We start from the raw sequence: 24,877 nt of genomic DNA, 5'->3' as shown, positions 1-24,877 counted from the left end.
CATGATCCTTGAGGTCCCTTCCAACCCGGGTAATTCTGTGATTCTGTGATTCTGTGACCATTAGCAACCTGACTTTGTTAGATGTAGCAGTTAACAGCACCTGTTCCAAGTGTAAGGTCTGCACCTGGGTCATGGCAGCAGCCACTGTCAGTACAAGCTGGGGGACGTAAGGACAGAGCACAGCCCTGCCGAAAAGGGCCGGGGGTACTGGTGGGTGGCACCAGTGTGCCCTTGCAGCACAGAAAGCCAAGCGGAGCCCGGGCTGCACCCAGAGCAGTGCAGGCAGCAGGGCAGGGAGGTGCTCCTGCCCCTCTGCTGTGCTGTGCCAGCTCACCTGGAGCACTGCGTCCACAGGTGGAGTCCTCAGGGCAGGAGAGACGTGGAGCTGTTGGAGCGAGTCCAGAGGAGGGACACATAAATGGGGCCAGGGATGGAAGCCCTCCCTGCGAGGACAGGCTGAGAGCTGGGGCTGTGCAGCATGGAGGTGGTGGTGCCCCATCCCTGCACACAGCCAAGGTCAGGCTGGACGGGGCTCTGAGCACTGCTGGAGCTGTGGGTGTCCCTGTGCACTGCACGGAGTGGCACCGGGCGGCATTTCAGTGTCCCTTCCAACTCAAACCATCCGATGATTCTACAATGGGACAGACGGGTGAAGGCTAAAGACGCTCCGCTGAGCTGCAGAGCCCGGGCTGCCCACGAGGAGGCGGAGGTGCTGCTCCGCGCCGGGCTGTGCCGAGCTCACGTTCTCTCAGCCCCTCGTTTGCTGCGATGCTCCTTCGGGGCAGCGTTCCCCCCTTGCTCTGCCGTACCGAGGCGCTGAGCTCCGCCCGCCCACTCGACCCTCCCGGCGCTGCGAACCTTCGGCCAACGCGCATTGGCGGTGCAGGAGCGCTCCCTGCAGCGCTGAGCTCAGCGGGCGCGGCCGGGATTCCTCGGCTCCCGCAGGAGATGTCTTTGGGGCTGATTTATGCCGATGTTATTGCCGGGCGCGTTGCGTTACCCCAGCAACCGCGATGCGGCCTCCGCCGCCCCCTCGGGGTGGGACGGGAGGCGGGGGAGGGGCTGCCCCACGCAGGGTCCGTCGGGGCACCTCGCTGCCCGCAGCTGGCGGCTTTCCCCTCTCGCACCTCCGCCAGATGTGCCCGCCCTGAACCCCAGCGTCGAGGGGCAGCTCCGGGCTGAAAGCGGCCCCCCCACCCCGCCCCTGCGGCCCCAAATGCCCCCTACCCCCCTCCCACCCCGCTTCCGCCCTCTCCAGCTGCGGAAGGCCGCCGGTTGCGTGTTTGTCGGGGCAGAGGGTGTGGGAAGGGGTGAGAGCTCTCTGAGCGCGTTAGCAGCTGCGGTGGGAGCAGGCAGCCAAGTTGGACGGAGGCTGTGGATGCTGCGCGGTTTCCGCCCTTGACTCATCCGAGCGGCCGGGCGGAACGTCGAGCACCGGGCCCAGCTCATGGAGGGGCTGCTCCGGGCTTCCCCGTGGTGGGGCAGAGCTGCCAGGTGCCTGTCCCCACGCGCAGAGCCCTCGGGCACCGCAGGAGGGACCCGTGGGGTCGGTGCTTCGTGCACGGGGAGAGCGCGGTGTCCCCCTCTGTGTCCCACCCCGCAGCGCGCCGCTGCTCCACACGCGGCCGTCGGACCCCCGACGTCTAGTACCCCTCTGTGGCCGAACACTGGGTGCCCCCGGCCCCGTTTTCATGCAGACAGGGCTCGGCTCTGCTGTGTCTCCCCCCGCGCAGCCGTGGCCGAGCTCCCCTGTAAGCAGCTGCGGTACTGGGGTCACCCCGCAGCCCGCTGGGTGGGGACGGGCTGGAGGGGCCCCGGCGTCCTCCCAGGTGAGGCCTCGGCCCTGCGCGGGGAAGAAAGGGACTTTTGTCTTCGTGCCGGGAGCCGCCAGCCCGAGGGCAGCCCCTGCACGCAGGGGGCACGGGGACTGCTCGCTATTTGACAGTAACTCAGCCCGACCCTTTGGCATTTGCTGCCTCTGCCTCTTCCCACGGCGGGAACAAGCGGCGTGTTTAACAGGCTGCGGAGGGAGAAGAAAGGCCGCCTTGTCCGCGCCAGAGGTGGGGCGCCGGCCGGGGCGGCCGCACTCCCGCCCCGCATTCCTCCGCCTGAGGCTGCGTGTGCGGGGCTGCGCGGGACGGGGGACTGCGCTGCAGGCGGAGGGTCGGGGGCCGGCGGGCATCAACTCCACGGGAACCGGTGAGGAGCGGGCAGGGAGCTCCTGGGGGGATGGAGCCGTCCCAGGCAGGGTGGGCTGCGGGGAGAGTCCGTGCTGGGGTCCGACAGGGGTGATGGAGTGGAGGGCAGCAGGGTTGAATAGGGTCGTGCAGCAGGTGGCGGGCGGGAGTGGGGGCAGATCCCAACAGGGGAGGCGAGGCCGGGGCTGCCCCAGTCCCTCTCCCCCCCTCGGAGCCGCACGCCGGTGCGGCGGAGCTCTCCGTGCTGGGAAGGGGTTAACACCCGCACAGGATCCCACCCTGGCTCCGCTCCCTTCCTATGCCGGAGCCCAGCCCCTCGCTGGCTTTTCCTCCGGACATCGTACCGGGGCCTCGGCGCTGGCGAAGGTGCAGGCGGGCTGTGGGGTCTCACGATGTTGGGGAGCGTGGCTCCCCTGCGCGCTGGCAGCGGTAGGCAGCCCCGCCAGCATGTCGGGGCCGTGGGGACTTTGCCGCAGAGGCTCCCACTCAGCGCCCGCACCAGGACCGGGTGGCAGGTAAGGGAAAGCGGAGGCCCAATGTCTGCATTCGATGGGGACCGTGGAGCTGCTCTCGGGTACCCAGGGGCTGTGCCCGTGCTCTGCCCGTCAGCTGGAACAGCCCTCCTGCACGGTGCTGTTGCAGCCCCGCAGAGCCCTCGCGTCGAGTAGAGCGTTCTGGGCTCCGTCCCAGCCCTGAATCTGACGCCTGCTGTTTTCCAACATTTCATTTTTTCCGTGGTGTGTAATAGCTGCCCGCTCGCCCCCGCAGCTGCGCTCAGGGCCAGCCGGGCTGGGAGTGCTGTCCCTTTCCTCGTGGGACACTGTGAGCGATGCTGGTGCGGGGCTGCTGCGGGGAGCTGAGCCCAGGGCTCACACTGCACCCCACGTGCCCCAGCTGCTCTGCACGGGCTGTGGGGCTGGGAGGGAGAGGACCCCTGTCACCATGAGCAGCAGCTGGCCCAGGGTCCCTAGCAGGGTGAGCCCACTCCCGAGGCGGGTCCAGCCTGCCCAGGAAGGGTTAAGCTGCACGCAGCCAGGCTTGGGCGGAAGGGAGGGATGTGAGGAGCAGACGGTAAATTTAGTAACCCCAGAGCGTCCCGGCACAACAAGCGGCGAGAGCACCAGGAGAGGGAAATCACTGCTCATGGGCCGGGTTCCTCCCCGAGCAGAGGAAGGCTGTGGGTGGCTGCTGGCCTCGTGCCGTGTCTGTGCGTCATGTGGGCCAGTCCTGCTGCTGGGGGCTGCACTTAAGGGTTAGGAATAGGGTGGGAGACAGAGTGCACAGCTGGAGAGCCCTGGGCTGCACGAAGGGGTGAACAGTGGCAGCCGTGGCTCTGCTGCCCCACTGGCTCCGGGTGCTGGTGGTGAGAGGGGATGCAGCACTGAGCTTGTGCACCCCCAAATCTGGCTGCTGCCAGCCTGCGCAGAGATGGGGATGAAGGCACACAGCTGGGTGCTGGAGTCAGGCGTGTGGGTGTGCTGGGCTGCACTGTGAGCCGCTGTGCACAGAGGCAGATGTTGCTGCAAACAGCTGGATGCTGCTCTGCTGTGTCTGCCTGTGGCCATAAGGGCCCAGCTGCCAACCACTCCCAATGTGTAGTGGGGTCTGTTTTCTGCAGCATATGTGGAGCTGCGCCAATGTGATGGCTGCTACCTATGATTAACATGCATATGGGTGTTCCAAGGTGCTGGAGCCTGTGCTTGCTGGGCAGGGATGCATTTCAGCTTTGGGCAGCAGCTGCAGGGCTGGAGACAGGAGCTGAGCGTAGGTTCTGCAGCACACCCTGTGCTCTTGTGCCCACACTGGCACTCATATCAACACCTCTGTCTCTCCCAGCCTGTGCCCAACATCACCAGGCGCCTCCGTGCGAATACAATGGAGGCTCCCAGCAGGACCACAACCAGCCCGACCCGCAGGGTGCAGACCATCATCCAGGTGAGGCACAGGGCTGTGGCAGGCAGGGCAAGTTGTGCCCACCGGCTCTGTCCCAGCATGTGGCAGGGTCCTGCCTCAGTGGCACAGGGTGCAGGGAGGGGAAGAGAGTCCTGACTGTGACAGCAGTACTGAAGCCCTGCTGGAGCATAGGAATGCAGCAAGGAGCCCTTCCCCTCTGCACCAGCCCTGCTGCGATGCTCTCCTCCTCACCCACTCCTCATCCCAATCCTATTACAGGATCGGCAGTAAAGCCAATTGAGCTAAGTGGCTGCTGCCTCGGATCCTCTTAGAAGCAACCCAAGCCTCAGGGATCTTCCCTGTGGGACCTGACCTGGGCACACTCCTGGTGCAGATCTCCAGGGTTGGCAGCATGGGAAGGAAGGAGTCAGAACCATGGGCTGTCTGCATCCTCCTGTCTGTCCTGCCTGTCCTCCACCCTTCTGTCTGCATGGCCATACACACACAGGTGTGTTAGGAGGCACATGGGTGCTGGCAGGAGAGGTGCTGCAGAGAGCAGCAGAGCAAGCAGAACAGAGGAGCAGGCTGTTGCCACAAGTTCTGTGTGCACCCCTCCCTTCTCATCCTGTGCCGTGGAAAGATAAGGAGCCCGTAAATGTTTATGACCTGTTACTGTGGTGCACAGCAGGAACAGAGGCGGCTTCTGTCTCTACTTGCTCCAGGAGGGGCCAAGCAGGACACATGTGAGGCTGTCCCTGCTCACTGTACCACACAGCCCTGACCCATCCTGCTCTGACCCTTACAGAACAGCCCCCTGGACCTGATAGACACAGGCAAAGGGCTGAAGGTGCAGACAGAAAAGCCGCACTTGGTGAGCCTGGGCAGTGGCCGCCTGAGCACAGCTATCACACTGCTGCCGCTGGAGGAAGGTGAGTGCCAACTGCTGAAGCATCCCCACCTTTGGGTGCACCCTAACCCAGGTGGCTGCTTGCTGCCTGTGGTGGCTCCTCAAGGGATCCCCGTGGACACGGCTGGGAGCTCATCTCACCGCAGGACAGCGGGGATGCTCAGCCTCCCTCTCTCTTTAGGGAGGACTATGATTGGCACGGCTGCGAAGGACATCGTCCTGCAGGGCCCGGGGCTGGCGCCTGAGCACTGCTACATCGAGAACGTGCGAGGGACGCTCACCCTGCACCCCTGCGGCAACGCCTGCACCATCGACGGTGTGACGATCCAGCGGCCCACGCGCCTCACTCAAGGTAGGGCTGTGGATAATCACTGTTAGCGGCTCCTGGGCAGGGTCCGGCCGTCCTGGGCACGGCTGTGCCATCACATAGCACACACATCTCCGGAGCAGTCCTGCCACCGCCGTGCAGCACCCGCAGCTCCTGGCCGGAGGTGGGCACATTTCAGGGGGTGTCTTCGCTCCAGAAGAAAACCACCTCAAGACCTGTTGCTGATGTGTGCGAGGAGCAGAGGGCCCGGGTGCTCAGACGGCCCCGTGTGGCTGGAGGGGTTTGGACCCCCTTATCCAGCCACAGCCCCCCTGTGAGCGCGGGGGGAGCTCGGGGCGGTCCCCGGGAGAGGGTCGGGGACCCCAAGCGGCCACGACCGCGGGCAGCGCCGAGTGGCGGAGCGCGGCGGGTGGTTTCCTCACGGCCGCTCTCACATTTTCCGTGCCGGCCCAATTTGATCCGTGAATCACTCTTTCTGCTCCCGGGGTCCCCACGTTGCCGTGCCGGGAGCGCCGTCCGTGCCCAGCGGAGCCGCCCCGCCCGCGCGGCCCCTCCCCGGGGCGGTCCGGAGCGCGGCTCCCGCTGCCCGGGCGGCGGCGGCGGCGGCCAGCGGGCGGCTGGGGCTCGGTGAGTGCGGCGCGGCGGTGGGGGAGGATGGCCACGCGTGTCCGTGCCCGGAGGCGCCGGGAGTGCAACGGGGAGGGCGCTGGGAGGGGCGGAGGGCACCGCGCCGGTTCTGGGCTTTGTTTGGCGGCCCCCGGCTGCCGGCGCCCCGCGGAGCTGCCGCCCGTCGCCTCGCCGCCAGCGCCGTCTCGCTCGTTTATCGTCCTCCGTCGGTATCCGTCTGTCGGGAGCGGGCCGTGGGGCGGGGGCGATGCCGAGCCGTCGCCGAGTCGGGCTTCGGGCACCGCGCCTCCGTGGGCAGCCGGGGCGGGGGCTCCGGGCGGGGGGTCGGCTCCGGGCAGCCCGGCCCTTCCGACAGCGGTGGCTGCTTTGAGCCTTTCTCCATCCGCCATTTCATTCATCGCCCGCGGTGTCGGGTTGCGCCGGAGTTAGAAATCCGGATCCTGCGCTCCTTTGACAGCCCCTCATTAGCGACGGTGATTTATCCGAGGCGCTCCCGGGGCGGGGAAGCCGCACAAAGGGCCGGGAGCCGCGGCCGGGGGGCTCCCGCACCGCCGGGCGGGGAGGGGCTGCTGGCGGCCGGGCTCGGCCGGTGCGCAGCTCCCCATAGCCGGACCGGGGGCCGTTCGGTCCCACTGCTGCTGCAGGGAGGTGTTCCTCGCACCTTCCGTCGCTCCCCCCGCAGGATGCGGCTGGGTGCTTCGGGAGGGCAGGGTCTCGCAGCGGGTCGCCCCCACCGGGGGATAATGGAAGCCACATGGGCGGAGGAGAAAAGGACCCGATGAGCGATGGGTGAAGGCGCTGTTGACATCCCCGTGTCCGCAATGTCTGGGCGTCACACACAGCTCCTTCGGGATGGCCATGGGGGGGCATGGGGAAGGAGGTTGGTGACCACCGCTCTGGGGAGAGCAGCTTCTGGGAAAGCATGGCAGAGTCGGGCCCATCTGCACGGGGACACATCGGATGCTGCATGGCTCTGCCAGCTGAACCCAACGTGTGCAGGGCTTCTCTTCACCTGGTGTGATCTGTGTTGCCTGGAGCTGATCCGCGTGTTGGTGTCACAGAGGGCACCGGGCTGCCCTTTGCCAGTTCCCCTGTGGGACCTGGGGTCGGCATGTGCTCTCCTGTTATTTCTGCTCCCCCATACCTGGCACAGGGTGATCCTGGACGTGTTCCTCACTCCCCTTCCCACCGCCTGCCTGGGGATTTCCCGGCCCAGCTCCCTCCATCTGGACCCACCTGCTCTGTTGGGGCTGAGGCTGGGGCTGCACTTTGGCTGCTCGTTGCCAGCTCAGCTGCTCCAAAAAATGCATCCCCTCCAGCAAGGGATTTTCAGCTGCGGCTGACAGCGAGGAGGGAGCCTCTCCCTGGGGCCCTGGAGGCGCTTCAAAGCGGGGTGTGTCGGCAGCACAGCTGCCAGGCAGGAGCCTCACAGCTCCGGCATGATGCTGGCTGGTAGCTGTGCCATGGGGCAGGCTGTGTGCCGCCCGCTCCCAGCACCCTGCGCTTGGTGCACGTGTGGGACTTTGGTACCGTGGTTTCCGGATGCTTTTGTCTTCACACGCCGGTGTGTGCCTCCGAGTTGCCTTTTACAGCCCTTGCAGGGTGGGTGTGGGCAGCACTCCCTGCTGCTGCACATTGAGCTGCATGCAGGTGGTGGCAGAGCAGTGAATGCAGCTCTCAATGGGGCTCCTGCCCTCCCTGTGCCACTCAGCCCTACTGCCCTGCCTGTCCCCCAGTGTGCAGCGAGCGATGCACAGTGTCTGAGCTCCTGCACTCAGCAGGGACCATCTGCAGCCTCTGCTGCTGTTCCCTGGGGCTGGCGCAGCCTGGCTCCCATCCCTGCATTCCTCCCCGATGGCGAATCGGCAGCTTTCCCTGCGAAGGCTCCGGGTTTGGGCCAAGAAGCAGCATTCTCCTACAGCGGACAGGAGCTGTCTTGTCTGCAGCTGGCGGCGGCACTGGAGTGCTGCCAGCCCTGCTCTGTGCGTGGCCCCAGCTGTGCCTGTATGCGGGATGCACCGGGCTGTGGGGATGGTGGGCAGTGACCTGGATTCCAGCCGTGTCCCCCCAGCCTGGAGCTGAACCCTCTCTCTTCCCAGGGTGCACCATCTGCCTGGGCCAGGCGACCTTCCTCCGCTTCAACCACCCTGCTGAGGCCAAGTGGATGAAGAGCATGATCCCAGCAGGAGGCAGGAGCCCTGCGGCTCTATATGGACTACCAGCAAGTAGGTGGCCCTTCTCCATACTGGTGGGTGTGCGGGGATGTTAGGGCTCTCCAGAGTCCCACTGCAAGCTGCCTGCAGCAGACATCCTCCTGACCTTGTTTGGGGTGCTTTTGGGTATGGGTGGGAGTACAGGGCTGTGCAAGGTCACACGGCATCACACTGGGATCTGGACTCCTGTGATGCCCATTCATGGATGCTCTGTGGTGCCTTCATTAGCTGATGACTCAGCCTGGTGGTTGTGCTGATGTCTGTTAATTATTAATGGTGCCTGGGAAGAGTGTAACAGGTTTCTGCCCAACCTGAGCCCCCTACTATGTGACTACTCTCAGTCCTCGCTCAGCCCAGGAGTATAGGGCAGTTGGCTGCATGCAGGCCCCCTTGCTGCCTGAGAGTTGCTGTTTACACGCAGGGCTGGCTACAAGGAGGCTGCGAAGGCCGTTTCCCTGGTTGCAGCACTTAATTGAAGCAGCTGCTTATCTCACTGTGTCTGTCTGTGAGGCGTGAGGTCCCTGCCTCCAGCCTGGCTCCAGGGAGGGGGATCTGACAGGCCCTATGCTGATCCAGGCTGGCAGATCCCACGTGCCATCCCCACACCGTCCCCATGGCTGTGCTGAGCAGGGCACAACTGGAGCTTTCAGCAGTAATGTTTGCTGCTGGCTGGCTCCCAGTGTGGTCCCTCCCCACTGAGGAGGTGGTAGGGACCTGCTTGGTGCTGGGACAGCCCCCAGCCCTTCCCCAGTGGCAGCTGGTGCCAGGCACAGGATGCTGTGGGTGCTGGAAGTCACCAGGCACTTGGGTCTGTGCAGCTGTGCCCTGCTTAGCACCAGGGCAGGATGCTGTGAGCTTGTGTTATGATTAGTGCCATGTGCACAGTGCTGAGGGATGGGAAGATATCAGGCCTTACAGCTGGGAACAGGGGGTAAGGACATGAGGAGGAGCTGTGTCCCCTGAGCATCCTGCAACTGCCCACAGCTGCTGCCCTCCTGGTTCCTGATTGTATCTCTGTCCTCTGTGACACCAGGCAGGACTGCATGTGCAGAAATGATGCCTGCTGCTCTGGGTCCCACCAGCCCCATGGGGCTGATGTTGTCCCTCTCAGCAGGGATGCATTCTTGGTACACATGGAGCAGGGGTCAGGTCGGTGTCAGGTCTCATGCTGGTGTTTGCCTGCTGCCTGTCTCTTTTGTTGAGACAGCTCAAGATCTACCAATGTGGTGCTGCTCCATGCCAGTGTGGTGACGCTGTGCTGTCCAGGAGCAGCCATTGCTGTTATTAGCGTGTCCTTTGAGTGACAGGCACATCGGTGGCACGCAGAGCTGTGTCCAGACACACCATGGCCTCGAGCCGGGCTCAGGCAGGGAGGCTGCATGCCAGCATGCCTGTGCCCTCCTGGCTGGCTGTGCACAATATGATTTTGCAGGCAGGAGCCTTGCACTGTGGGGAGGGAGTGTTTAATGGAAGTGAACTGGGTCTGCCAGCTGGGTGCCAGCCTCCCTCTCTTGCCCTATCAGTGTGCCCCCTGCAAGGCAGCATGAAGCGGAGCTGGGCTGGGTGAGGGGCTGTCTGCAGAGCTGTGCTGCTCAGGGGCTGCAGGAGCAGGGCTGCGTGGTGCCCCTGTCCACTCTGACGCCCACTCCCACGTCTGCCCGCAGAGCCCGAGGCCATGGTGAATGGCAGCCGCCAACTGCCCGCGCGGGAGCCCAGCCACAGCTCCCTGGTGAGCTCAATCGAGAAGGACTTGCAGGACATCATGGACTCGCTGGTGCTGGAGGATCCCGTGTCCTCCAGCAAGAAGCCGCCCTCCCGCGGACAGTCCCCGCACTGCCCCATGGTGAACGGGGGTGGGCGCTGCCTCCTGTCCCCCCCACTGAGCCCCGGTGCCGCCTCGGGGGGCTCCAGCTACGAGAACGCCTCGCCGCCCTTCTCCCCGCTGTCCTCGCCCGCCAGCAGCGGAGGCTACACCAGCCACTCGCCCAGCAGCCAGGAGCAGGGCCCGCCCGTGCCCCCCGTGGTGCCACTCCGCTCCTCCAGCTACAACCACGCCGTGCAGCCCCCTCCGCAGCGCCCACCGCCGCCGCCCTACGGGGGCCCCAGTGACGCTCGGCCGGCGGAGAGCCCCCGCGCCTGGCGGGGTGCCTTGGACAGCCCCGCGGTCCCGCACCCCCTCGGGGAGCACAGGGCGGGCAGTCCCCGCGCCCAGCCGCCCGGCAGCCCCCGGGCAGCCCCCCGGACATTGGGCTCCTCGGTGCCGCGGGTGCGGGCGGCCCTGCAGGAGCGGCCGCCCAGCCCCTTCCGAGAGCCGAGGGACCCCCCCGCTCCCGGCCGGCAGCCCGCACCCAGGCATCTCCCGGACGCCGTGGGGTCGGCGCACGGCAGCCAGAGCGGCCGTGGGCTGCAGCCCCCCGAGAGCCCGCGGGCAGCTCGGAGGAACGTGGAGAGCATGCGGGAGCTGCCGCCCCTCAGCCCGTCCTTGTCACGTCGAGCCGCCAGCCCCCGGGCGGCCCCGGATGCCCCGTCCCCGCAGCCCCGGCTGGGCAGGGAGGTCCCTGGAAGCCCCCGAACCAGGCGCAAGGGCCACGAGGAGCCGAGCCCCGCGGGCGGCAGGAACAGCCGAGCCGGGAGCCCCTCGTCCCCGCTGTCGACGGAGCCGTCCACGCGCCGGCCCAGTTTCAGCTCGTGCCTGAGTCCCGCACACAGCCTGGGCTCCCTGGCCGTGCCCTCCCCCCGGCAGAGCCCCCGCGCCCAGAGGAAGCTTTCGGGGGACGTGCGGCTGCCGGCGGGTGTGCGGGAGCGTAAGAACAGCATCACCGAGATCAGCGACAACGAGGACGATCTGCTGGAATACCACCGGCGGCAGCGCGAGGAGCGGATGCGGGAGCAGGAGATGGAGCGCCTGGTGAGCAGAGGGGCGCGGGGGGCTGCAATGCTGCGGGAGGGAGACCTGACCCGGGACTGGCAGCTGGAGCCAAGGGTTGGAGGGGCCGGGGGCAGCCCCGGCAAGTGCGAGGCGGCCTCTTTGCAAATGGCTTTGAGCTTGTTTTCAAAATGTAGGCCTTTACTCCTGGGGATTTTGCTGACGGCAGCTTATGAATGATGTGAACAGGCTCCTGGGCTCGAGTTTATCCGGAGAGATTATGGCCAGGAGTGGCAGTTGGTGCCCCCAGTGTATGGGGAGCTGCTGCCTCGCACCAAGCCCCTCTGCCTGCAGCAGCCAGGGAAATTACGGGCTCAGCCTGGGGCAGCGTTGTGCTGATGTGCACGGCTGCCTTTGGTTGTGGATGTGTAATTTTTAGTGCCTCTGGGTCTGCAAAGTGAAGCAAGTGTGCCTTGCCAGGGCTGCGGCTCAGCAGGGACACGGTGGCTGCCTGTGCATGGTGTGCAGATGCTGTTCCCGGCTGGTGACTGCTGGGAGGCTCTGTGGGCATTGCATCTCTATATTTAGGGATGGGGATAGAGTTTTTATAGAGCGAACAGCTGCCTGGGTGGGGCTTGCCTTGTGCATCTGTCTCTCCCTGCTGCCCAGTGGATTGCTGGGAGCAGCCGGGGGCTGTAGGGGCAGCAGGACCGGGACAGTGCTCCTTGGGGCCAGAACAGCACTGCCTGGCCATGGCTCACACAGGTGGGGTGTGCAGTGCAGGAGATACGTGTGTCTCCCTGCCAGCGTTGCACTCAGTGATGCCCATGGCTGGTGTGAGGTACCACCTGTGTTTCCCCAGGGAGGGCTGATGTGCCATACATCAGCCATACCCTCAAGGTCTTGAGGTACCCTGCAGAAGCCCCATCTGTGTTCACCTCCCTAGGTGCCATCCAGGACCCTGCTGGGTGCTGCCTGCCCTCTGCCCATCCCTATGCTTGGTACGGGCAGCAGGAGCCCTGTTTACTCAGTCCTGAGTCACGGCAGGCACAGACAGCCTGAATCACCACCTAGAAATAGCCCCTTGCAGAGGCAGCACGGCGTTCAGCCGGGGCTGCTGTCTGTAATTAGTCTGTCTCCAGCCCTGGGCATGCTGCACACACTGTGGGCTGATGCTCTGATTACTGCCAGGGCTGTTTGAGTGCACTATGCTGGGGCATGGAGCAGCACAGCCCCCGGTGCGCAGTGTTTGAAGTCCATCAGGGCAGCTGGGACCTTCCCAACATGGGCGATGTGCCCAGAGCTGGAGGAAGCGCTTCCTGTGTGCAGAGCTGGTGATGACCCGGGGTGCGTGGGAGTGGGACACACAGGGCAGGGTGACACACAGGGGATGCTGCTGGGAAACAGGGAAGTGCCCTGAGTCCTGCTGCTGTGGTTGTGGTGAGCTGCTGGCAGCCAAGAAACAGTTTCCCTTCCTCATTGTGGAGATGTTGGCCCTGGCACCATCACGCTGCGGTCTGTGTGTGTGTGCCCTGCTGCCAGACGGGCACTGTGAGCCCTCCCCAGGCACAGCAGTGAGCCCGGTGCCCTGCAGCAATGCATGCAGCCATACTGGTGAGGGACATTGTTGGGCATGGGGATGGGTGCTGCAGGTCTGCACTGACCAAACCTCCCTGCAGGAGCGGCAGCGCCTGGAGACCATCCTGAACCTCTGTGCTGAGTACACCAAGACGGATGGCTCTGAGCTGCTGCCTGGCCATGTGGATGCTGGCCGGCGGGCACCGAGGAGCACAGCAGGGCTGGGCCGTGCTGCAGAGGAGCTGGGTGTGCTGCGGCAGAGGGAGAGCCTGGAGAGGTCAGATGAAGAGAACCTGAAGGAGGAGTGCAGCAGCACCGAGAGCACACACCACGAGGTGAGGGGATGGGGATGTCTGGGCTGTGCTGTTCTGTGCTGTGCTGTGCTGACCTGCCCCCTCTGCAGCATGAGGAGCTGTCAGGCCCCCGTGCCAAGGAGGCACACCGGCTGGAAGAGGAGCGAGCCTGCGTGTTCAGCCGCCTGGATGAGCTGAAAGGCCGCGTCAAGGAGCTGGAGCAGCAGCTGCAGGAGACATCACAAGAGGTGAGGGTCTGGGCAGCACCCAAGTGGGCACTGGGTAGCAGAGGGGGCCGGAGCAGCCATGCTGACATTGCTGTGTCCCCCCAGGCAGAGATGGAGAGGGCACTGCTGCAGGGCGAGCGGGAGTCAGAGGTGGCACGGCTGCAGCAGGAGCAGGAGGTGGTGCAGCAGCTGCAGGAGAAGCTCTCCAGCCTGGACGCCAGCATCCGGAAGGAGCGGGACAAGGTGAGCACCAAGGCAGGGCTGTCCCAGCGGGGCTGTAACACGCTGTCCCCTGCTCCGGTGCCCACATGCAGGGCAGATGCTGGTGGGATTCTCCCATGTTTCCCTGGGGAATATTGCTGGGGTCTGTAGACGCATTCGGTGACAGCTGCTGTGTCAGCTCCATGGGGTCTTCCCAGGTGTCTTCATGTGCAATGGGAGCAACAGTGTTTGTGCATAGAAGGAGGAAGAAGAGTGGGCGAGTGAGCTGGCAGTGCCTTTCCCTCTCCTCTCTCTGAGTTCATGTTGTGCTGGGCTCTGTCTGTCTGCTTGGGACCGGCGTGGTGTGCGCCAGCCCTGCTGGAAGAGGGCAGAAGTGGATGCTGGGGACGTGCTGTTGGTCTTGCCGGCAGACTCGGTGTTGCAGGGCTGCCCCAGCACTGACAATGAGGCCTTGGTGCTGCCCAGCTCACTGCCTTCCTGCAGGCTGAGGTTGCAGCAGGCCCACCAGCTCTGTTGCCCATTGGGATGCTTTGGTCACACACAGCGGTGGTGGCTGTTTGAGCATCCATCTTGCTGGAGGTGACCGGGTCACTCTTTTCTGAGCATTTTGCAGCTTTGGCCAGGAACTCACTGCAGGGTGCACTCCTGCCATAAGCCTTCCTGGGCCTGGATTCTTTTTGCAGTCCTGGTGGGAGGGCAGACCATGTCTCACCTCCTTGTGATGGTCTCAGGCTGTAAGACTCCAACATGCGTTGCTCAGTGCCTGTGTGTAACTGGGGCTGTGTGGGACTGAGCTGCCACCAGCACATCCCAGCAGCACTGCTGCAGCACTGGGGATTTGTGGTTTATTTTTGACTTTCTGTCCATTTGCAGGCGTTTTCTGTAGTGAAAGACTGCGTTGTGCAGTGCTAGGAGAAGAGCAAAAAGAAGCCCCATTTGCAGTCTCAGTTGACTTAACCACCTGCTTTCCTATTCAGTCTGCACTAACTGGCTCTAACAGTGGCTGCTCTGAGCGCTGTCTCTAACCTCTGACACCTCTGCTCTCCCCACTCACAGCCAGTCCCAGTGCATGGGACAGCAGCACGTCCCATCCTCTTCTGCATCCTCTGTCTGCTTTGCCCCCATATCTGTGCCCAGGAGGCAGGGATGGCCTCAGCTCATAGTGCTCCTGTGCTGGAGGGAGCAGGAATCACCTCCCCGAGGTGATATGTCTGCAGTGCTGGGTAGGAGAAGGGCAGGGGCAGCTGTGGGATATGCTGATGCCACCAGAGTGATGCCACCACTGAGATGTGGCTGCTGTGGTGTGCGAGGACAGTCCTCAGAAGGGAACGGTGTAGGCACATACACAGATAACACAGTGCTGTTACCTGAATGCTGGGCAGGAGCAAATCCAGCAGAAGCCAAGCAAGTAAAGGCACTTGTGAACCAGCACCTTGAGGCAGAATATTCATAGGCAGGATTCCTTCCCAGGATTGCAGGAATTTTCGGGACTTCTAAACAGTGTCCCAGCAGGGATGGGGCTTTCCTTGTTTGAGCAATGCACAAAAATGCAGCAGTGCACAGTCTGATGTGCCAGGGGTTGTCCTGGCTGAGTGCCTGCAGGCTGGGACTCCCCATCCTTTCTGTGCTCTCTGCTCTCAGCAGCTCGAACCAGGGTTACGTATTGTGCCCTGCCAGCCGGGTGTCCCTGGCTGCACAGACTGTGGACAGAAACAAGCATTTGTTGTGCATCTGCCCTGCCACTAACGTGCTGAACAACAGCCCAAGCAGCTCCACATGAGCAGCATGGACCTTGGTCTCCTGTTGTCCTGCAAGCAGCCACACTGCTGCTGAGATGCACAGCAGCCACATCACCTGCACATTGGAGCTGCTCTGGCTGTTGGCAGCACCCTGGGATCTGGGCACGTTAATAGACGGCTCTGGTGGTGGTTGTGAAGATGGCTGTGTGGTAAAGCAGGAGCCTCCAGTGGCTCCTGGAGCCCTTTGATGGCAGTGTGCAGGATTAGGATGACTTAACCCATGTTGCAGAGCCAGGTCAACATTGATCTTTCCACTGCCTTTAAGTCTTTGGCATGGAAACATAAGACAGAGGTCCAGGGCTGGTCATAACCTCTGTAACGCTGCCCAGCCCAGGGTTCTCACAGCTTTTGCTCTCTCAGACTCTCAGTAAATGCCCCTTTCTGGCTGACCCCCATCTAATCCTGCAGCTTCTGCATGGCGTGGATTTGAGAAGTGTGTTTTCTCTCTCTTTTTTTTTCCCCTTTTTTTGTTGTTTGTTTTTTTTGTTGTTGTTTTTGTTCTGTTTTGTTCTCCCCTAATTCAGGAAAGGGCAAAGGTTGATGCTGAAAGGAAGGAGCTAGAGAAACTCCGGGCGCTTTACAATGAGTCGAAGAGCCAGCTTGATAACTGCCCTGAGTCAATGCGGGAGCAGTTGCGGGAGCAGATGCGAAGGGTCAGTGTCTCACCCCCACCCCTCCCGGACCATGGCCCACCTCCCTCCGCTCCAGCTTAGGCCAGCTCTTCCCTGGCAGCTGGGGCCACACTGAGAGCATCGCAGCCGGGCCGGAGGAGGCTGGCGCCATGTCGGTAAGCTTGCCGCTCACCCGGCCCCATGGCACGGTGCTGGCTCCGGACCGGGCAGGGCACGAGCAAGGATCCCACCCCAAGCATGCAAAGGAGGAGCTTTGTTTCCCTTAGCACAGCCCCACGTTGAGCGTGGTGTCCTCTCCTGGGGTCTTCCTTGACCCCGTGCAATGGGATCTGCCCCACATGTGGGCTCAGAGAGCCGGGCTGCGCCCTGCCCGCCCGCCCACAAGCTGCAGTGCTCTGTGCCCAGATGCTGAGCGTCTCCGGAGTGTGCAGGCGTCGCTGTGTCTGTGTGTCCAGCCTGTGGGAGCTGGTCCCTGTCCTCCCAGGGTGCTGTCCCCAGGCTGCCTCTGGAGAGGGGAGCCCCAAGGAGCTCCATGTCCCTGTGTGTGTGTGTGCTTCCAGCTATTTCCTGCGAGCGTTTATTTACACAGCCCTGTCGGTTTATGTTAGCGTCGATCTGCAGCATTTTTTCCCATTATCTGGTATTTTCAGTAGCTGCTGGTTCTCCCCAGCCTGTGGCTGCAGCAGCCCTCGCTGCACAACTCTAGCACACAGCTGCTTGTGTCCCCTTTCCAGGCTGGTAGTGGATGCTCCTGCGTTTGACATGGGTCTGGGTGACTGCAGTGCGTTGGGATGGGATGCTCAAGGATGCTCAGTGGTCCTGGTGTGCAGGAGTCCCAGCAGCTGCCCTGCATGCACTGCACTCTGTGTGGCCATGGAGCAGCAGTGGTCCCATTCCTGGGGCATGGGCTGTGTGTTCTCACTGTAAGAGCCCGGCCAAGGTGGTGTTTGCAGACCCTGAGCTGAGTGCCAGCATCCCAGGGTGCCACCGTTATTTAAAGGCTGGGGATCCAAGGGCATTTGTCTGTTCTGGTGATGGTCTGTGGTGGATCTGTCATCAGCTTGGTGATATGGGTGCTTGCGTTGCTCCCTGCGTGCTGCTTGGTAATGGTGATGCTGCTGGCACAGCGCGTTTTCTGGCTCTGCAGCCTGGCAGAGCGTGGCCCTGGGCCAGGTGGGGTCAGGTGGGAGCAGCTGATCTGGATGCAGCTCCCAGCCATTGCGAGCAGCTCATCCCATGGGATCTGTGCCCAGTGCCTCCTCCACCACCTTTTCCCTGAAGCAAGGGAGTGAGCGTCCACTCCATTGTTTGTCTGAAGGACGCAGAGGCCCTGGAGATGGAAACCAAGCTCTTTGAGGACCTGGAGTTCCAGCAGCTGGAAAGGGAGAGCCGGCTGGAAGAAGAGCGTGAGACGCGGAGCCAGCAGCTCCTGCAGAGCAGGGCCGAGTACCACCGCAGCATCGCCCGCAGGAAGGTAGGGACACGGGGCAGCAGTCCCATATGAGCTGCTTCTCAGCTCCCCACGTCCCCAGCACCCCATGTCCCCAGCCCAGCCACGTTACTGAGCTCCCCCTGTGCCCAGCTCAGCCCCTGCCCATCCCCAGGAGCGGGTGGCTGCGCTGGATGCTCAGGCTGCCCAGATCCGGCTGCAGAGTGCCCAGGAGGCCGAACGCCTGGCCCAGGAGAGGAACGACATCCTGCGGCTCCTTCAGAAGGTAATGCCCACATCTAGGGCCTGAGGGCTGGCACACAACCCCTGGCCTTGCATGCTTCCACCATGGGTGCAGGAGTGTGCAAAGTGCTCCCAGGGGGTCACAGGTCACTGCAGCGTCCCAGCCTGCATGTGTTGCTGATTAGGCTGCAAGGGAATCCTGCCTCCTCTTGCAGCAGGATTTAGGGTTAGGGTGTGAGATGGGGCCTGGCCACCTCATGTTGATAACCTTCCTCCTCTCTCTGTTCTTCTTGTTGTGTGCTCAGGAGAAGGAGAAGCTTGCTTCTCTGGAGAGACGGTACCAGCTTGTCACAGGTGGCAGGAGCTTCCCCAAGATGTCCTCAGCTCTCAAAGAGGTAACTGGGGAGATGGGGTACTGTCCTGAGAGCTGCTCTCCTGTGTGTTAAGCTGCTCCAACCCCTAGGGACAAGCCTGGGACACTGCAGTTTGTGTCTGCAGGAGCTCCTTCCCAGTGCTATCTGTCTGAAGCTGGGCACTTGCACCACTCCAGGCTTGTCCATGGGCCGCAGGGACTGTCATCAAGTTGGGAGGGAGGGAAATGCAACAGAGACAGGCTTGGGAGCAGCAGCATCTCCCCTGTCAGCCTGCTGAGATGCTGCAGAAGCCCAGAGCGAGACCATGTTGTTAGCGGGTGGCATGGCAGGGGCAGAGTGGCCTCAGGAGAGGGCATAGCACAGCTGCAGAGCACCTCACAGTCTGGCTCTGATCAAGTTGGGGCTGCAGTGCTTTCCAGCCTGCTGCTGCTGGGAACTGGTGCAGAATGGTGGCGTGCCTTTGGACCTCGAGGTCCTGCTGCCTACCCAGGGATGGGGGCTGCTGCTGCTGTGAGCCTTCTGCCTCTGCGTGCCTCGCCTATGTGATCTTTGCCTTCCCACAGGAAACCCTCCATATTTCAGAGCCTTATGAGCTGCTGGAGGGAACTAAACCCCTGAGTCCCCCAGTAGGAGCAGCTGCCTCCTTAGCTTCTCCTTCTGCCCACTCCTACCCCAAGATGCAAGAGGTAATGGCACTAACTGCATGTGCTTGCGTGCTTGCCCTGTGCAGGGTGGGCTGAGCCTGTGTATGGATGTCCTTGCTGGCAGTGGGGTGGGTGCCAGACCCCTAATGATGCCTTGGAGCAGCATGTCACACCCTGTAGCAGCAAGCTGAGGTGGTGCAGCCAGGTTCTTCCCCAGACTCTTCAAGTCTGGCACTTGAGCTTGGTAACACCAGCTGCCTGTCCCTGCCACACTCCTCGTGCTCTGAGCTATATCCAGCTCAGCTGGTACTGAGCCGCTGCCATCTGCTTTATTCCTGATGCAGTCTGGATGCCCCGCTTTTCGCCTTTGCTTAGCACTGGCTAAGGAGCTGCCTTCCTACAGTGGTTCTGGGGAAGCTTGAGGCGCCTCCTATTGCCATGGAGCCATCTTGCCATGGAGGGCTTGTGCCTGGGGATCCTGGGGACCCCTGGCTCAGGCTGACAGAGTGGAGGCAGTACAGGCTGGAGTCTTCTGTCCCTAGCACATGGTGGTGCTGCATGTAAAGCAGCAGGAAGGCAGTGTGCTGGGACACCCAGCCCTGCTTTCAGGTAGCTGCAGAAGGGGATGGTAGCAGGCAGGGAAGGGGTTGGCTGGTGGCGGTGGTTTGTGTGTGTGCATGGGGAGGTTTGCTCCTGTTTTGAGGTCAATGCCGTGAGGCCAGCACATGGGTCTAACTCTCCTCCTTCTCCGCCATGGATTTCTAGGAGTACATGAGGCTGTCTGACGTTTTCAGGTTCTACAGCAATGCATACGGCTCCAGCCTGGACACTAAAGCTTCTGCTGCTGCTCCCGCTGCTGCTCAACGCTCTTTCTTGCTTGCTGTGCCCCCTGCAGCCAACGAGGTACCCGCCCCAGAGCATGCTCGGGTTGTCTGCCTGGGGCTGTGGTGGGCTGGCCGTGTGGCCACCTCCTGCGCCAGGTGCTCAGACCTCACCTCTTTTCTATGCTGGGCAATTCCTTTTGCTGCAGCTGAGCAGGGAGGAGCGGTGGGAGCAACCCAGCCTTGTTAGGGAGTGCTTCTTGTCTGCTCTGTGCAGGGTTTGCCCTCTGGGTGCTGGAGCAGGGCTCAGGAGCAGAGCAGGGAGCAGGTGGATCGGTGTGGCAGCCCTTTGCCTTTTGGCCCTGGGGATCTCTCAGGCTGTGGTTACCACTCCTATGCAGGGAGGAGCAGAGCTCTGTTCATGCTGCGTGGTGCCTGGGCTGGGGGCATGATGAGGGAATGGAGAAGGGACGTCTAAGGTCCATGCTCTGAGCTCTGCAGCATCAGCATCTCCGCCTGCTTCCCTTTCTCCTGGGGATGCTGAGACCTTTTCTGAGGGCTCATCCCCATTGCTGTTCCTCTGTGCCTATCTCTGCCTGGCTGTCCTGGCCTGCAGCCCTTCTCCTGGCTCACTTTGCTTCTCTCTGCCCAGTACGTGACCATTGAGCAGCTCTCAGGGATCCTGGGCAGTGTCAGTGCCCCTGCTGGATCCCCACTGGGCCGAGCCCCTCCAGCTCCTTCGTCCTCAGGCTGTGCTCCTCTTCCTCCTCTGCCGGCTCTCTCTCCTCCCTCCATCTCTTCAGAGGTTTGTGTCCCTTTTCCCTTCCTATGGCCCCAAGCAGTCCCTGGGTAGAGAGGGGTGCTGGCAGGCTGAGGGGGACATGCAGAAAGGGTTGAGGATCCTGGGGTGCTGCTGAAACAGCCCCAACAACACCATGAGCTGCAGCCCCACTGCTGCCTTTGCTGTTCTGCTACACGTGTGGCAGCAACCTGAGCTCTGCCTGGCACATGGTGCTGGGCTGCTGAGGAGCAGGAGTGTCCTGGAGCTTCTATGGCTCATCCAGTGGTCACCGGGGTCCCTGGGGTCTGCACCTCACCTGTCGTGCCTCTACTACCTGGGGCCAAGCACCACACAGGGCAGTGATGTTCCGGCCTCTCACTATCTCTGTTTATGTCTGTTCCTTTCTCTTTGTTTCTGTCTGTCCTTCCCATTTCATGCGGTGTCTCTTCAGATGGAGAAGCAGCTTCCAGGGGGCCCAGTAAGGCTCCCGGCTCTTGATTTAGAGAAGTGGTACCAGCAGGTCATGGCTGGCTTTGAGACCTCCTCCCCTGTCTCTCCTCCTTCTTCCCCTCCTCCACTTCCAGCTAAAACTCACTCTTCTCAAAAGCCTCTCCAGGTAATGCCCTGCTCCCCCCTGCAGCTGCATGGGGCTACAACTCAGGCCTTGGGGACTGCATGATGCCACTGTACTGGGGGGGGGCTTATGGGCCAGGGGAACTGGCAGGTGCTCAGCTGGGTACTGGAGCCTGCAGCATTGTGGTACCACTCCCTCCAGCACCACTCTGTGCTGGTGCCTCAGCTGTCACCTGTGCACAGGGCAGGAATGGTGTGGGAGCTGGTACCGATGTTGGAGCTGAAGCTCTCAGTCCGATGTGGGAATCTGCAGCCTCACTTTCTTTTCTCACCTCTGCATCTTTGTGCCCAGGTCTATCGTGCCAAAATGGAGGGTGACAGTGGTGCCCTCACCCCTCGGATGAAGAGTGGCACCCCGTCATCCTCACAGCTCAACATCTCCGTGCTGGGCCGCAGCCCCTCACCCAAGGTATGGCCATGGTGGGAGCTGTACCCCATGCAGGGCTGCTGCTGCCCGACACCAGCCCCATCCTGAGTGCACGGGGTGGTGCTCAACACACATTGTATTGCCCCAGGGTCCCCTGCATGCCCCAAGCCATGCAGGCAGCCTGCCACGCAACCTGGCAGCCACACTGCAGGACATCGAGACCAAGCGCCAGCTGGCCCTGCAGCAGAAGGGTGAGTGCCAGCTCCACGCTGCCGCAGCTCCATGGGACTGTGCTCCCACTGAGCATGCTTTTCTTCCCAGCCACCCAGATCAGCCCAGGCTGTGGTGGTGGTCCAGCTTCTCTGCACAGCCTGGCAGAGGAGGGAATCTGGCTATGTCCCTTTCCTACCCAGCCAAGGGCAGCGGGATCAGCCAGGGCTATGGCAGCCCTGTGGGCAGCATGGTTGGAGGCAGCAGCCAGGCTCCAGCAGGACACAGCACCTTGCTCACAGTCTCTCGCTTTTCCCCTCTCTCTCCCTTTCCCTCAATCCTGATGGTGCATCTCCAGCCGACCCGCTCCCAGCAGAGCCCTTGCAGACAGGCGATGTACCAGGTAGAGACGTGGAGCAGCTCGGATTGCCTAGAGTAGCCCCAAGGCAGAAGCATGGCTGTTTGCTGATACCTTCTGAGTGTATGGGGAGGGGGCATGACTATCCAGGACCCCAGGGTGCCTGTCAGTGTCTGCTTATGGACAAACCCACCAATCCCTGAAGGCAGTCTGCATGACACAGGAGCTAAGAGAAGCCCAGGTTTTGCCTCATCCTCCTGAATGCTGTGCTGCATGGACAGACAGTGCCTCTGGGACAAGAGGCGAGAGCAGGCATGCTGCAGGGCTGCGCCATGGCCAGCATCTCTCTGCAGCATTCTTTAAGCCAGAGCTGCTGCTCCCTGAGGTGGGGCTTTGGGCTTGGTGGGCACAGTCCCAGGCTGTTCCCCTGCCAGTGCTTTGCCAGCCTGCTCCTGCCAGCCTGACGCATGCGCCCCTTGGCTGCCTCCGCTGCGTGTGTTGGAGCACAGGCAGGGCTCTGTGCCAACTGGTGACCTGGAGCAGCGGCTGCTGCGTGTCCCTGGGGAGGGCTGTGCTGCATGTCAGCCCTGCGCCTGCACAGGGGCACTGGGGGAGCTGCCACAGCTCTGGCAGCTGTGAACACAACAGGGTGTGGATGCTGGGTTGGACCTCCCAGCTCTTCCGTGTAGCCAGGGCCATTATCAGGGCACCATCTCTCACTGAGCCCTGGGCCCAGCTCCTCCTGACAGGTGCTACTGCTCATACACCAGAGCCACAGCTGCCGCCCACCTCCATCTCCCCCTGCCCAACCTCAACCCCTCTGTCACTCCCAGGGATGCTGAGCCAGGAATGCAGCTCCCACTGGATATAGTCTGTGCACACCTGTTGCATGCGGTGCTCAGCAAGGCATAGTGCTGCTGCAGAGCCAGAGCCAGGCTCTTGAGGACAGCCCTGAGCTGGGCTGCAGCAAGCTCTGAGCACAGCACTTCACTGCAGCAGCTCTGTGCCCTTCCGTGCTCAGGCAGCAGAGCCTGCAGGCCCACAGCTGCCTGCTGACCTGTTCTCTCCTTCTTCCTGGGGTACAGGTCAGCAGGTGATTGAGGAGCAGAAGCGGCGCCTGGCAGAGCTGAAGCAGAAAGCAGCAGCTGAGGCTCAGTCACAGTGGGAAGCCTTGCACGGGCAGAACCCCTTCCCCCCCTCCTACCCTCCTCTCATGCATCACTCCATCCTCCATCACCACCACGCCCACGGTGCAGGCCCACGGGCCGAGGAGCTGGACCACGCATATGACACCCTCAGCCTGGAGAGCTCGGACAGCATGGAGACCAGCATCTCCACAGGCAACAACTCAGCCTGCTCGCCTGATAACATGTCCAGGTAATCCTGGGGCTGGCTCTAGCCCCTGGGCTGAACAGTACAGGAGTGCAGGCTACGTGTCTTCTTTAACCCAGAGTCCTTGCCATTGGCACTGCAGCTACCTGCTGAGCCAGGATTCCCTTCACACCAGAGGGGCACAGCCTGACTCTGCAGACAAGGGGGTATGGAGGGGCTCTTTGTCACTGCTGCACTGTGCTAGGAGGGGCTTGAGTGCTGCATGAGAGCTGCCCGCTGCAAGCTGTTGTGACACCTTCATGGCACCATCCTCCATCCCACGCTCACCTGGAGCCTCTGCCAGCACCAACTCTGCAGGGCTGACCCTTGGGGAGGGATGGGGCCTGGCATCTTGTCCTTGCCCCCGTCAAGCATTGGGGCTTTGCTGCTGCATCCTGAGTGCCGCCAGCAGCATTGAGTTGTTCTGAGCTCAGCCCCTAGCACAGGCAGGGCAGCAGGAGTTGTGCTATGGGTGCGTGTTGACCCAGTGGCGCTCAGTTCTGCAGGATGGCAGCTGTGCTTGTCTTGCAGCACAAGCGGGATGGACACAGGGAAGATAGAGGAGATGGAAAAGATGCTGAAGGAGGCACATGCTGAGAAGTCCCGGCTCATGGAGTCCCGGGTGAGCAGATGCAGCCCTGGGAGGGGGCTGGGAGCAGGGCAGGGGCTGTGGCCCTGAGCCATTGGGTTCCCGAACCACCGTTCTGAGCCGCTGTGCACTCGCAGGAGCGGGAGATAGAGCTGCGCCGGCAGGCGCTGGAGGACGAGCGGCGGCGCCGGGAGCAGCTGGAGCGCCGTCTGCAGGACGAGACGGCCCGGCGGCAGAAGCTGGTGGAGAAGGAGGTCAAGATGCGGGAGAAACACTTCTCGCAGGTGTGGGGCTTCGGGAAAGGGCTCTCGGCTCCTCCGGGGATGCTGGATCTCGCTCCCCGGGCAGGGATGTGCCGCTGTGCCCGGTGATGCTGCTGGGTGCACGGTGCCATTGCACACACAGCGGGGCTTGCAGCATGGTGTTGTTTTCCCAGGCTCGGCCCCTGACTCGGTACCTCCCCATCCGCAAGGAGGATTTCGACCTGCGGCTGCACATCGAGTCGTCGGGGCACAGCGTGGACACGTGCTACCACGTCATCCTGACGGAGAAGATGTGCAAGGGCTACCTGGTCAAGATGGGCGGCAAGATCAAGTCCTGGAAGAAGCGCTGGTTCGTCTTTGACCGCATGAAGCGAACTGTGTCCTACTACGTGGGTGAGTCCCGGTGTGCCCCAGCACCAGGCTGAGCTCAGCCAGGCACAACCTGGTGTCCATCCTGCTGCATGCATCCCTTCCACACACCCCCACTAACATTGCTGCCCGCAGATAAACACGAGACAAAGCTGAAGGGCGTCATCTACTTCCAAGCCATCGAGGAGGTGTACTACGACCACCTGCGCAGTGCTGCCAAGGTGAGGCCGGGCTGAGGCTGCCATGGGACGTGGGTGTGATGGAGGGGTCCAGCCCGGGGCTGTGGGATCCCATTGCCACGCTGTGACCCCACTCTCTGCTCGCAGAGCCCCAACCCCGCGCTGACGTTCTGCGTGAAGACCCACGACCGCCTGTACTTCATGGTGGCCCCGTCGGCCGAGGCCATGCGCATCTGGATGGACGTCATCGTCACGGGGGCCGAGGGCTACACGCAGTTCATGAACTGAGGGCCGCGCTGGGGCCGGCCGCGTGGCGCACAGCTCGGCGGGAGCGGACACGGGCGCCATTTTGGGTTTTTTTATGTTAACTTTTTAAAAACAATTTATTGGAAACGCGTCAGAGCGCTGCGGTGTGACACGGGGTGGGCGGGGTCCTCCTGCCGCCAGGGGGCGCTCGCGGGCA

General features: G+C 62.6%; 1 protein-coding gene across 13 annotated transcripts; it reads left to right on the top strand.

The window, feature by feature from the left end:
* Positions 1–2,091: 2,091 nt before the first annotated feature.
* On the top strand, positions 2,092–24,811 carry PHLDB1 (pleckstrin homology like domain family B member 1). 13 transcript variants are annotated; one of them, XM_015883974.2, is made up of 26 exons: positions 2,092–2,199; positions 4,035–4,133; positions 4,897–5,020; positions 5,180–5,350; positions 8,053–8,178; positions 9,831–11,074; positions 12,712–12,945; positions 13,014–13,151; positions 13,236–13,373; positions 15,676–15,804; positions 17,102–17,257; positions 17,388–17,498; positions 17,761–17,850; positions 18,393–18,515; positions 19,239–19,376; positions 19,947–20,099; positions 20,527–20,691; positions 21,001–21,117; positions 21,224–21,326; positions 21,644–21,688; positions 22,729–23,020; positions 23,546–23,636; positions 23,741–23,887; positions 24,040–24,259; positions 24,371–24,456; positions 24,562–24,811. In XM_015883974.2, the coding sequence occupies exons 2-26, from the start codon at positions 4,074–4,076 to the stop codon at positions 24,700–24,702; spliced, it is 4,542 nt and encodes a 1,513-aa protein (XP_015739460.1). In that variant the 5' UTR covers positions 2,092–2,199; positions 4,035–4,073; the 3' UTR covers positions 24,703–24,811. The 13 variants fall into 13 exon arrangements, 12 of the variants coding, with proteins under 12 accessions (XP_015739460.1, XP_015739456.1, XP_015739458.1 ...); XM_015883970.2 differs by lacking the exon at positions 2,092–2,199 and adding an exon at positions 2,547–2,713; XM_015883972.2 differs by lacking the exons at positions 2,092–2,199; positions 15,676–15,804 and adding an exon at positions 2,547–2,713.
* The last annotated feature ends 66 nt before the right edge of the window (positions 24,812–24,877 follow it).

This window comes from Coturnix japonica, chromosome 24 (assembly GCF_001577835.2).
Source record: "Coturnix japonica isolate 7356 chromosome 24, Coturnix japonica 2.1, whole genome shotgun sequence".
NCBI classification, from domain to species: domain Eukaryota; kingdom Metazoa; phylum Chordata; class Aves; order Galliformes; family Phasianidae; genus Coturnix; species Coturnix japonica.
Note: the sequence above shows the minus strand (reverse complement) of the source record. Positions and strands in the feature narration are given on the sequence as shown.

Bases quoted from the DNA above. Each gene is read 5' to 3' on its own strand.
- PHLDB1 (XM_015883970.2), top strand. From the start codon at position 2,591: ATGTTGGGGAGCGTGGCTCCCCTGCGCGCTGGCAGCGGTAGGCAGCCC. The intron at 12,946-13,013 runs GTGAGGGGATGG...CCCCCTCTGCAG, and splicing joins CCGAGAGCACACACCACGAG to CATGAGGAGCTGTCAGGCCC. The intron at 15,805-17,101 runs GTCAGTGTCTCA...GTTTGTCTGAAG, and splicing joins TGCGGGAGCAGATGCGAAGG to GACGCAGAGGCCCTGGAGAT.